The 13,222-nt window shown below is 37.0% G+C and overlaps 2 protein-coding genes across 6 annotated transcripts in view; one reads left to right on the plus strand and one right to left on the minus strand.

Moving 5' to 3' along the window:
• Positions 1-3,368: 3,368 nt before the first annotated feature.
• On the plus strand, positions 3,369-4,428 carry sf3b5 (splicing factor 3b, subunit 5). Its single transcript, XM_043255697.1, has 2 exons — positions 3,369-3,523; positions 3,950-4,428. Exon 2 carries the CDS (start codon positions 3,964-3,966, stop codon positions 4,222-4,224), a length of 261 nt encoding a protein of 86 aa, XP_043111632.1. The 5' UTR covers positions 3,369-3,523; positions 3,950-3,963; the 3' UTR covers positions 4,225-4,428.
• A 4,748-nt stretch (positions 4,429-9,176) lies between these two features.
• Positions 9,177-13,222, minus strand: part of phactr2 (phosphatase and actin regulator 2) — a 33,722-nt gene continuing 29,676 nt past the window's right edge. For all 5 annotated transcript variants that reach the window (XM_043256406.1, XM_043256411.1, XM_043256409.1 and 2 more), the window contains 2 exons: positions 11,239-11,315; positions 9,177-10,638 (listed from right to left, as the gene is read on the minus strand). In XM_043256406.1, coding sequence (XP_043112341.1) covers positions 10,623-10,638; positions 11,239-11,315 — 93 coding nt within the window. In that variant the 3' untranslated portion in view covers positions 9,177-10,622. The remainder of the gene's footprint in view (positions 10,639-11,238; positions 11,316-13,222) is intronic.

Below are 13,222 nucleotides of genomic sequence, written 5' to 3' on the forward strand. Positions count from 1 at the left end.
TGCAGTCTTGCTGCAATACCCCGGGGAAATTAAGGAACAGAGAGCTAGTATGTTCAAGACTGCTCAGCACATAACCCAAGGCGCGAGAGCAGGCGAGAGGGGGGCGGCTGTCATTGGGGTCATCACTGCAGTTCGCGTTTCACTGCGGCCTTAGGGTGCAGGATTTTCACAACCAATGCGAGACCGTTTCTTTTCCTTTAGCAGATTTGATAATGCACTCGGTTTAAAAAAGAAGACGGAATCCATAGCATGAAACCAAGAACATTTCGGTTTATTGCTCCATTTGAAGGAACCAGGGCTTTATGCTCATCTGCTCTTTTCATCCCAGCCACTAGCTTTGCTGACTACGACATAATTAAAGTTTGACGTGCATTCTATAGACTTGTAGAGGGACGGAGTGCTCTCGAGGGTAAATGAAACTTGAGGTAATAAAGATTGTGGCTGAAGTAATTTAGTCCACTGAATCTGAACTAATTAATCCCAAAATGGCTCAGAGGCTGAAAAAGCCTACACACAGAGTTGTTTTATGACTTTATCGCTTTCTTTCCCCAAAACATTTTAATAGACTGACCTCCCCTTAGGTCCCCAAATTAGTGGCGTAATACAGTCAATCCTAAAACATGAAACGACTGCCTCCAAGTCAGGTTTGATTTAAATTACTGGTTGCTTAATTAGAAGAAAAAAAAAGGCCTATTATTTTTCCTGTCAAATTTAAAATGTAATCAATGATGTTAAGCCAGGGCAACAATTAAAACCATAGTTTACCCCAAAATTAAAACTCTGTAATTATTTAATTCCCCTCATGCTGTGTTTCAGCTGCTTTGCCTATGTAGTAAAAGTCAAAGAGGATTCAGTGGGGTCTGAAAATGTATTCTTTGTTCTGCAGAAGAAGGAAAGTCAGGGAGCTCTGGAACAGGGTGATGAAATAATGACAAAAACTGAATTCATATAATTATTTTGATCTTATTCTTACATTTTGTTGTTTTGCTAACGCCCTACGCCCTGTCTTTCGTACTGAGCATTTTTCTAAAAACTCAAATTGTGCAAATTCACCACCAATTCATCAAACCATAAAATCAAAACAAAGAAAAGCATGATACGTTTTCTCAGATCGGGCTGTCTGTATCCTGCACAAGTTCAAGTTTTTTCTTCTCCAAACGTGGTGCACTGTGCTGCTAAAATAAATGAGGCTGTCAGAAAGCTAAAGAGGGGTGATTTTGACACCCCCTACCATAAGTCAGTTTGAGGACAAGAGAAAAACAGTTGACTTTGTGCCAGAAAATGCCCCTTTTTATTGCTTAGCTCTCAGCCATCACATATCCACGAATGCCACTGACACCTGGTTCTATTAGAGGACAAGTGCTCTTATACAAGCCTCTGCTCTTATCCCTGTTTTTAAAAAAAATTCATACAATATATTGGTGATTCTAAGAGAAAATCATTACTGTGATCTGCAACACAGAGCTCAAGTGTTTTTATAGTAGATGAGACACATGGTTGTATCTGAGAAAACACAAATATCGCTGATAGCACTCGTGCACAGCATGGAAGTGTCGCTGATGTTTTCATCTGGAAGATTCGTTTGTAGACGTGGTGTATCTCCCTATCATGTTTCTTGTCCGGTGTTAGAATTTAGACATTTAAAATGTTTATAGTAATAATTTGCAACCGCTAGTCAAAAAAGGATTTGACCACCGATATCATCAGCTGTAGAAGACGGCCAACTTGATAGATTTTTGATGTTAGGAACAACATAAGGGTAGGGTATAAAGGGAGATCATTGAATGGCATTTTCTCTAAATTACATTTATGAGACAAACAAAAACACGTTATATACAAACATATATAAGCATACACGTTTTTCAAATGATTTAAGGAAAAAGATTCTTAAAGATCTTCAAAAAAATGTGGTTATTTCTCTCACTAAAGCCTTTTATTTACCTTTATTTTTTTTCTGTAATTGTAAACTTTTTGTTGTTTTTTTTTTTGCTTTAAATCGAAGTTTGTAATGTTTTAATGTTTGATTCATGCCGTTTAACTTTTTAACAAACACATTTTTAATTTAAATTGCCTAATGGAAACATTAAAAACATAGGGCAACATACGGGTTACTTTCATACTGTATACTTTTATCTTTTATCACGCTGAGGATTTTCATATCAAGATAAGTTACAGTAGTTTACTACAATAACTACTGACTGTAATAAAATTTGGCAAGGAGGACAGTATTCATTTTAGCAAGCTAAAGGCAATATGACGAGCATACAACCTTTGTTTGATGGCTAGAATCTCAGGAGTCCAGTTTTATTAGATGTACTTTTTTTTTTAATTATAGTTACTTACATTAGATAACAAAATCTTTTGAAAAATAACCTGAATTGAACCTAATATAGCCTTTTTTTCTGTACATTAATTTTCTGTTGTTGTATATTATGTAGTTTTGTCCACATTTGTAAGTCTCTTTGGATAAAAGCGCCTGCTAAATGAAATGTAAATATTTGTAATGCTGCTGCTAGGCTCACTGTTTTCCCTTCACTTTTTTTCCAGTGGTGCCTTCCCGATAGTCAAGTAAGGTAGTATTTTTAACTCAGTCAATATTTCATGTTGATGTGGTTGTGTAATAAGGTAATAATCATCCAGTCTTCTTCTTCTTTTGATATTTTTGGCAAACCAATTTAAAGGTGTGTGTGTGTGTGTGTGTGTGTGTGTGTGTGTGTATCTATCTATATACAAAATTATATTTAATTAAATATATTGTCCATTTCACCATTTAGCTCCACCCCAGTATGAACCAGAACCCATAAAAATATACCATTATCCCTAATTATAATTCTAAACAAATGCTGTAATACTTTATACATTAAATCATGCCTTGCTGCAGAATTTCCACTCACCAACATTGCATATGTAAATAATACAATATTATTTGGCTGTATTTCTTCAATATAATTGGTAATAATTATGTAGTAAATACCGACTGGCTAGTTTTGTTTTAAATGCAGGAATATATAGGCTACCGCAGCTGCTCTCCTTCAGGATTCAGGATCCTTCTTCCCATCCGTATATATCTGTAACTGTGAATAATATGCTTGATTCATAACCTATGCCGTTGAACTACTATATTTATATGAATGATTTTCTCCTTTTAATTTATTTCTTTTTGTATTTGAAAGTCAAAGGCATAGGAACACATCCACGGTGGAACCACTTGGATAGCTACAGTTAGAGTACCTTTATAATTATTAAACTCTAGTCTGTCTGCATCCTTCTTTACTGTCCAGCCGAAATCAGCCAGTCCGTAGCACATTAACAAACCCCTTCGGAGTGATAAGAACCTGACACGCCCGCGGTTCATCCGAGCGGAACTCTTGTCTGCTCCAATGTTTTCCACAGCGACGGGTTTCTGAGTAACTCCTTCCGCTCCGCGTCTCAGCCGGATTCTCCGCCCAGCCGCGAAGCTAACAACACTTATAAAAGACCACATCACTTACTTCCTTCATAGTTTACTCAGTTTTTACTTTAGGTGAGTACACTAATAATATCTGCGTACAATAACCAATGATAGTATTGTGGTTTGAAGAGATATTTGATTTGAGAGAATGTTGGCCGTTATCAGCTAAATTTGCTTAACTGTTAGCTTCGCTAAGTAAATATACTCTTTAACAACGTAACTGACGGCTTGAATTTTTCTAGTTTTTCTTTACAACAAGACTAATTTACTGTTTTGATTTCCGACTTCTTCTTGATTTAAGGCTTTTGTTTTCATGTGTTATTGTTCCACACCACGTTTATTTGCACACGCTCACGCACTCATTTAATTAATAAAAATCCGTCAAATACATCTTTAGTGAAATGGCAGAACAGATTTGTGAAGGATAAAGAATAGCAATGAAATGTGTATACCTCAGAAGAGCTTGAAGTTACCGTTTTTCTTTTTTTTTCTTGTCAGAAACACAGTTGAAGATGACGGACCGTTATAACATCCACAGTCAGCTGGAGCATCTGCAGTCGAAGTACATCGGCACGGGTCACGCAGACACCAGCAAATGGGAATGGCTGGTTAACCAACACAGAGACTCATACTGCTCCTACATGGGCCATTTTGACCTTCTCAATTACTTTGCCGTCGCTGAGAACGAGAGCAAGGCTCGGGTCCGCTTTAACCTGATGGAGAAGATGCTGCAGCCGTGTGGTCCGCCAGCTGACAAACCTGAAGATGCTTAGGGTCTTTTTGACTGGATGTTTTATGTTCATTCAGTGCTGGGAGATCAAATGTAGAGACCCCGGACTCATGGGGGGTTGTGGGCGATCTTTGAATCCTCATGACTGGTTCACAAACAATGTTTTGTTCTTTTTTTATGATATTTTGTATAGGTTGTTGAACTACAAGTGTGTTTGAAGAAAATAAAGTTGATATCCAATCACAAATGCTTTGATTTTTTTATTATTTATTGCAAACTTTATTAAAGAAATGAATACTTGTTCAACAAGGGTCCAGTCAACTGATCAGAAGTGACAAGTTAATTTTTTTTTTCCTAAAGTATATATTTTTACACCAAACTTTTTAAAAGGTTTCTTGAGCAGCAAATCGGCATATTAGAATTATTTCTGAAGGATCATATACTAAAGACTGAAATAATTCCTACAGAAAATGTTATGCCATCACTGCAATAAAATGTCATTTGAAAATGTAAAGAAAAAAGACAAATTGCTTCAAATAATAAAACAGGATTGCACAATATAACTTAAAGGTTTAGCCTAGTGAGCATACTTTTTTTTTCTTTCAAAGGTTTATGAATAAAAATAAATGCCTGTTGATAACCTGTGTTATGTAGTATGTTAAAACTATAGTTCACCCAAAAAAAAAAAAAAATTATTTTTTTAGTAGTTCACAGTAAATTATAAAAATATACATGCCACTTTATTAGGTACACCATACTAGTCTTGGGTTGGACCCCCTTTTGCCTTCAGAACTGCCTTAATCCTTCGTAGCATAGATTCAACAAGGTACTGGAAACATTTTACTGGCAAGATTTGGATCTATATTGACATGATAGCATCACACAGTGGCTGCAGATTTGTCAGCTGCACATCCATGTTGCGAATCTCCCGTTCCACCACAACCCAAAGGTGCTCTATTGGATTGAGATCTGGTGACTGCGGAGGTCATTTGAGCACAGTGAACTCATTGTCATGAGTAAGAAACCATTGAGATGATGATTCGCGCTTTATGACATGGCGCATTATCCTGCTGGGAGTAGCCATCAGAAGATGGGTACACTGTGGTCATAAAGAGATGGACATGGTCAGCAACAATACTCAGGTAGGCTGTGGCGTTGACATGATGCTCAATTGGTACTATTAGGCCCAAAGTGTGCCAAGAAAATATCCTCCACACCTTTACCACCACCACCACCACCACCCTGAACTGTTGACACAAGGCAGGATGGATCCATGCTTTCATGTTGTTGATTCTGACCCTACCTTCCGAAGGTTGCAGTAGCAATCGACACTCAGACCAGGCACTGTTTTTCCCCAATCTTCTATTGTCCAGTATTGGTGAGCCTGTGCAGATTGTGCAGACATGAGTGATGTGTTGTGCGTTCAGAGATGCTCATCTGTATACCTTGGTTGTAAAGAGTGGTTATTTGAGTTACTGTTGCCCTGCTATCAGCTCGAAACAGTCTGGCCATTCTCCTCTGACCTCTGGCATCAACAAGGCATTTGTGTCCACAGAACTGACGCTCACTGGATACTTTCCCTTTTCAGACCATTCTCTGTAAACCCTAGAGATGGCGGTGCGTGAAAATTCTAGTAGATCAGCAGTTTCTGAAATACTCAGACCAGCCCGTCTGGCACCAACAACCATGCCACGTTCAAAGTCACTTAAATCACCTTTCCTCCCCATTCTGATGCTCGGTTTGAACTGCAGATTGACCATGGCCACATGTCTAAATGCATTGTGTTGCTGCCATGTGATTGGCTGATTAGAAATTTGCATTAACGAGCAGTTGGACAGGTGTACCTAGGAATGATCAAATCTGTATGAATTTCTTTGCTCTCTGAAGTACTATATTTAGAGGAATGATCAAACCTGTATGATTTTATGTTGAGGATATTTTGAAGAATGCTGGTAATCGAACAGTTCCCCATTGACTTTCATAGTATTTTTTTACTGATTTGAAAGTCAGTGGGGACTATCAACTGTTTGATTCTTCAAAACAATCTTCTTTTGTGTTCAACATAAGAAACTTATAGAGGTTTGGAACGGTGTGAGGCAAAGCGAACATTTTTGGGTGAACCACGTTATTGATGGAATTTATTACTATTATTAAGAAAATTTGTTATAGGTGTCTCTGCATGGGGGTTATAAAACTCTACAGTATAGCAAGGAAAGTTAAAGGCGGTCTAATAAGTGATTTACTTTCAATGTGAAAACGGACCTTGATCATGAGGTTAAGACGTATTGAAAGCTGCTTCGAATTGCATTTGGCATATTGCTCATTTAAAAAAAAAAAAATCAAGCAAATGTATATAAAAGGAGTGGATTTTTCCAATGTTTGTCTGGATAAATCAGTGCAGAGGAAATTTCGCATCACCATGACTTCACTGATAAGAGATTTACAGCGTGGCAGTCAGCACTAGCATAGCAGGGCAAATCCTCGCCAGCTGGCCACACAGTTTGAATTATTCTTACAACAGAATCATTTCTGCAGTGTCAGGATCAGGAATAACATACTGGCACAGCAGATCACCGGCTGCGCTCGTGCTGAAGCTCAACAGCTATTTTTATTTTTAAATGAAGAATAATGCTGAATTAAGCTGATGAAGAGCCCAGAAAATTCTAGGATGCCACAGAGGGAATAAAGCATAAAAAACGCTGCAGTTGAGCAAATGCTTGATTTATTTTTCATTTTTTTTCGGAGGGGTTGAAGGCAGTAACAAACAACCCTTTGAGCCACTCATTACCCTCCTACACAATCGGCTTGAGCTCTTCTTTCAAACATATCATCGCTCTGAGAAATTAGCACCTGGACCGGCCACACAAAAAGGTCACTGAGCAAACATTTCATGTCCTTCAGCGGCTGACGCTAACCTTGAAAAGCACGTTTACGTACGCGGCTATTGCTACATTTAGCCAACCATAAAGCCATCACATTGCTAATGGCAAAATCTCAAATAACCATTTCCAGCGGATAAGCCGTTTATGAGCAAAGAACGAGCTGTCACATGCTTGCTAAGTCCTAAGTTAGCTTGTAATGTGCGCTAGCGCCTAAATGTGCTTATAGATTAAAGGTCGTTTTGCTCCGTAAAGTCATTTATGCACAATTAACTGTCTGTCAAGCTGTAATTCAATATAAGATCATAAAGTTTAAATTTAAAACATTCTGTATGAGTACCTATCTATGAATAAATATGTGAGAACAGATGCCGGTGCCATCTGATTAGAGGCACAAGCAACTGAAGAAGAAAAACAAGTTAAAACAAGCATGAAATCAAATGGAGTGCACTTGGCGCCTGTGACGACAGCACCGGTCATGTCTAAAAGGGCTTGATGGGAAAGGTGTGACCAGCCGACATACAATATTTGCTCTGTATGTGTATGCATAGCAGTTCCTCTTACAAGCAGGCTGATTGTCGTTTACTGTACATCTGACAAAATCAAAAGCGGCTTGTATGGATGACTAGGAGATGGATCATAACCGATCCACAGTTAGAGCGCAAACTCAAAAGTCAATATTAAGACGATGCCCCAGTGATGTGCAATAATCAGCGGGAAAGCTGTTCAAGAGCACAGGTGACTCGTTTAGTTCTCAAAGGTTTCCTGGACGCCATCCAGTATTTAGAATAACAAGCGTCTGATTGATCATTTACAATAATGACGTTACTGCAATAATTTTGACTTAAATTCTATGGACACTGAAGGATAATGTCGACTTACTGTATTAATCTAACCAGTAGATATGCCATTTGACCTGAAACGTAGTCTACTTAGTTCGCCTTTCAAACCCGATGTCGTGAAAGTGCCTTTATTGTACGAAAAAAAAAAAAAATAGTATATATATATATATATATATATATATATATATATATATATATATAATGGCCCACTTGTGGTATCGATGCGTTAAAAAATATCTATAGAATATCTATAGAATAGAATCTCTGGTAATTGTTTCTAAATCATAAAATCAGAAACAATTCTTACAAAACCCGATTAATGACATTTATGATCCCTGCTTAATAAATAATAAAAACATTAAAGATCATAATGAATCCTTTTCATTTCATTAGCAATTTTTTTGTCTTTGTTTTCCTAGAATGAGTTCTGTAAATGACGGCACCATGAAATAAATAAAAGCAGCCAGATGTCCTCATGTCCTTTCATTCGTTGCCCAAACATTCTGGAAAACAAGTGCACTCATGATGTTTGGATTCTCAGCCCATTATCTTCATTAAGCACAACAATAATCAAAAGCAACCAGGATTTCAGACCATTTAGATGAAATCGAGATAATTGGACAGGAAACAAAGGATACTACCAAAAATGCTGTTTTATAGCTTGAAATCATTTACATTTTCATAGACACACATACAATGTACATGATTTCAAGATTATGTGTTTGTTCTATATATTCTATATGTTCTATCTTTTTTTTTTATTATAAAAATCACTGAAGACAAAATGAAATGAGAAAGACTGAAAATATGACCCTATTGGATCTACTGTATTCTGTTTAGTTTGGGATTCTGTGTGTTTTCGGTTTTAAAATATGAAGAATATATAAACATACTTTAAATAGGAATACATGTCTTAATATACTCACAGTACTTAGTGCTGTCAAACAAATAATTACATCCAAAATAAAATATTTTGTTTGCATAATTTGTGTGTGTGCTCTGTGTATATTTATCATGTATATATATAAATATACACACATTCACATATATATTTTGAAAACATTTATATTCATATTTTTATTATAATATATACTATATAAACAAAACATTTCTCTGTGATATATATATATATATATATATATATATATATATATATATATATATGCATCTGTGTGTATTTATATATACAGAGACCACAAGTTAACAAAAACTTATTTTGGACATGATTAATCGCAATTAGAACAGCAATAGAACTATTAAATGGATTAGTGGAGTATTGATATGTCTTTTTTTTATTAAATAGCAGTGTAAACTGCATACATATATATATATATATATATAGTCCAGTGGTGACTGAGGTGGTTTCTCTTATGTACGTTTGCTAACCTAAATAACTAAACAAAACACAGATGATAAATCCAAGTTAATGTTTTCACCATCTTTAAATGAGAAGCAAATCAAGCCAATATACTGCAATATCCTAGATGTATTCACATATATCATATACAGACTGTACAATTAATTTGAAATAATTTAAATTTCCCCAATTTCTAACTACATGGACAAGAAGCCGGACATGAGGTAGCGTCCAGCACGTTCTGCCTGTGACATACAATCATATATTATATAGAGCACCAAAATGTGCAACAATGCAATACAGACACATTCTATAATGGACTAAAATAACGGACTAGAAGCCCTTTCTGATTTAAGTTAAAACTACCGGTTTACATTATATATTGCTTACCACATCTTTTACCTGGTCTACACCACTGTACTCAATAAAACCCACCAAATTTATGCACAACCTAAAAGCCAAATGAGTGAGATGCTAACTGGAACTTTGGGAAATAATGTCAGGGTAAACTAAAATACAAGGCAAATAAACACGAGTTGTTCCATAAACGTATGACGAGTCTCTTCCTGAACAGCAGTTACAGATATGTTACAATATGACCACATATATATCAAGTAATCAGACTTTTTTTGGGGGGGAAATAAAACAACACTGTCAAGGCACAACATAAATCTGATTACATTCTATTATATCGAGGACGTATTGATCTGGATACAGAGGAATAATGGCAGTAATAAATCTGGACATCACGTTGTCCAAATACACCTCAATATCCATGTAATATACACTGGACCAGATACACGAGTCTTATAAAATGGTTTTTTCCCCACATGCACGGATATTCATAGATATTACTGGACTCTGCTCGAATACTGCAAGAAATATGTAATATGTACAAAATAAAACAGACACAAAAAATCCTTGGAGCCGCACGCAGCAACAATGCGAGCCACTGATGAGTCACTGCACGCGCTTCAATGTTTTCACACTGCTGTGCTCAACCTTGAGAGAATATCAGGGACACTTTAAATTAAAAGAGTGCAAGTCTTGTCCTTAGTGTGTGCAAAAACATTACAGATATGAACAAAAAAACCACGTGTCTCAAACATTGCATTGCTTTTTCTTGTTTGAAGGTTCCTCTCTTTCAGTTTCAGTTCGCGATGGCATCCCAGGACTCTCTTCAACTGCACTGTAGCCCTCTAGTGGCCGAAAGCAAGAACCAAAGTGCAGCCGGTGCCAGAGAAGAGCCGGCTGCCGCAGGGAGCCAGTCTGTTAGTCTCCCGGCAGGAAGCATGGGCGAAGAGACAGGAAGAGAGAGCTTCGACTTAGCGGCCGTCCAGCACCCCCACGACCAGGCACCGACTCAGGGCCGATGAAACCTGCCACAAAACAGAGAGAGCAGACGCTAGTTTAGCAGCGATGCCAGCAGACGGGACGCACGACAGATCTGAGCAATATTTAGAGGAAACGAGGCAGCGGAAAGAGCAGCTGACGGCATATTTTTTTAAATCACTAGCAAGTATATTAAAAGATAAAGAACGCTGCCAGATACATACTGACAAGATGCATAATGCATAAGATATGTAAAGTAATTGCACTTTGACTATGCATTTCCAGCAGTTAGACACATCGATCTGATGAACGACTGATGATACACACAAGATGATCAGCCAATCATAGTGCTATGGACACACTACCACCTTTCATGTGACTTTTTGGTGTATTACTCCCCTCATACTAGAAGACACAATGGCCAATTTCTAGCTCGACAGAAACGAACTTGTTTCGAACGAATGAACTGCAGCGGACTATAGGTCGGTGAAAGGCTAATGTTTAATTATTATTAAAAAGAAAGCATTATACCGACTGAGGACCTGCTGTAATTTCTGTTAATTCTGTAAGACCTTCTGTAATGATTCACTCGCCTCTCGCTTTTAAATTCGTCCTATTCTGATCCGGCCGCCGGCACACAAACATACCTGGTAAACTGTTTGCTTTCTTCATGGACTTCCATTTCTTTGCTTTTAAATTCGTTAAGTTCTTTACGTATAGCAGCCTGTGACAAGAAAGAAAGAAAGGTCATCAGCAACAAAGTTGCAATGCAAAATTTGAAATATTTTTTTTTAGCATACGCTACCATTTAACAGGTGAGGATTAATAAGACAAGAAATTTCTTATGCTCAGGAAAAGCTTTTTGTTTGAATATTTTAAAATGTAATTTATTCCTTGCATTCTTTGTGAATATTAAGTTCAAAAGTGCAGCGTTTATTTGAAATGTATTTATTCATAATTATAGCACTTATTATAATGTTTCGTGTTCATTAAAAATGGCACTCTTCATTATCATGAACTACTGACGAGTATTTGAACTGTTGTTAATTATATTTTAATGCACAAGTCACATGCCCGGCAGGTGGCATCTGTGACCATACAAAAGCAATCACACTATCCAGATTTACTCTTCTCCAAATTATACAAGATAGACAATAACAGAGTCGATATAACAATATAGATAGATAATGGCTGTATTTAACCTGTTTATTTATTATCTTAAAGGAATGGTTTTACAGAATAAAAAAAAAATGTGTTGATAAAACAATGCAAGAGACTGTCAAAGTGCCAAAAAAGACAAAGTCTTAGGAAATCATATGGATTTATAGCATTTTATGTGTTTAATGAGAAATAACAGCTGGTAAGAATTATTTGTAAAGATTTGCCCTCAGGAAATTCATACGTTTCTTTTTTTTTTACTACTATTTTTGGAGAATGATTATTTGAAGTATTTGTGCTCTAAAATATCTAGTGATTGTGCTCTGTAATATTTAGTGGTCCATGATCATCTTTTAATTTAAGGACGCGATAAACTGAATTACTTTACGTTTCCCCACTGTCTTTAAAAACAGAATTAAAATACATATTCAAAAAAATTATATGTTAACACATACATATACATACATACATGGATTAAAGATGAAAAAGGGTTTAAATATACAATAAGTATAATACTAAATATTGTGACAGATAACTTTGTGAAGATTAAATTTGTGAAAATTAAAACTAAAACCTTAAAAGTAGACACTTCACTTACATTTAATGTGCTTTCTATAGACATAAAATCACTTTTGTAAATTTCTCTTGATGTGGACATCTTGATGTCTTTGACCCACGTACACACACTATATTGCCAAAAGTATTCGTTCACCTGCTTGACTCGCATATGAACTTCCCATTCCTAATCCATAGGGTTCGATATGACGTCGTTCCTCCCTTTGCAGCTATAACAGCTTCAACTCTTTAGGAGTGTGTTTATGGGAATTCTGGACCATTCTTGCAGAAGTGCATTTTAAAGGTCATGCACTGATGTTGGACAAGAAGGCCTGGCTCTCGTTCTCCGCTCTAATTCATCCCAAAGGTGTTCTGTCTCATTCAAGTTCATCCACACTGGACTCTGTCATCCATGTATTTATGGACCTTGTTTTGTGCACTGGAGGAAAGATGAAAGGGCCAGCTCCAAACTGTTCCCACAAAGTTGGGAGCATGGAATTGGAAATGTCTTGGTATGCTGAAGCAGAGTTCCTTTCACTGGAACTAAGGGGTCAAGCCCATCTCCTGAAAAACAACCCCACACCATCAACCCCCTCCACCAAACTTACACTTGGCACAATGCAGTCAGACAAGTACCATTCTCCTGGCAACCTCCAAATCCAGATTTAGAAGCATGATTCGTCACTTCAGAGAACGCGTCTCCACTGCTCTAGAGTCCAGTGGAGCCCTGCTTTACACCACTGCATCTGACACTTTTCATTACACTTGGTGATGTATGGCTTGGATGCAGCTGCTTGACCAAGAAAACCCATTCCATGAAGCTCTCTGCGCACTGTTCTTGAGCTAATCTAAAGGCCAGATGAAGTTTGGAGATCTGTAACATTTGACTCTGTAGAGAGTTGGCGACCTTTTGCACCA

Source organism: Puntigrus tetrazona, chromosome 13 (genome assembly GCF_018831695.1).
Source record: "Puntigrus tetrazona isolate hp1 chromosome 13, ASM1883169v1, whole genome shotgun sequence".
In the NCBI taxonomy this organism is placed as follows: domain Eukaryota; kingdom Metazoa; phylum Chordata; class Actinopteri; order Cypriniformes; family Cyprinidae; genus Puntigrus; species Puntigrus tetrazona.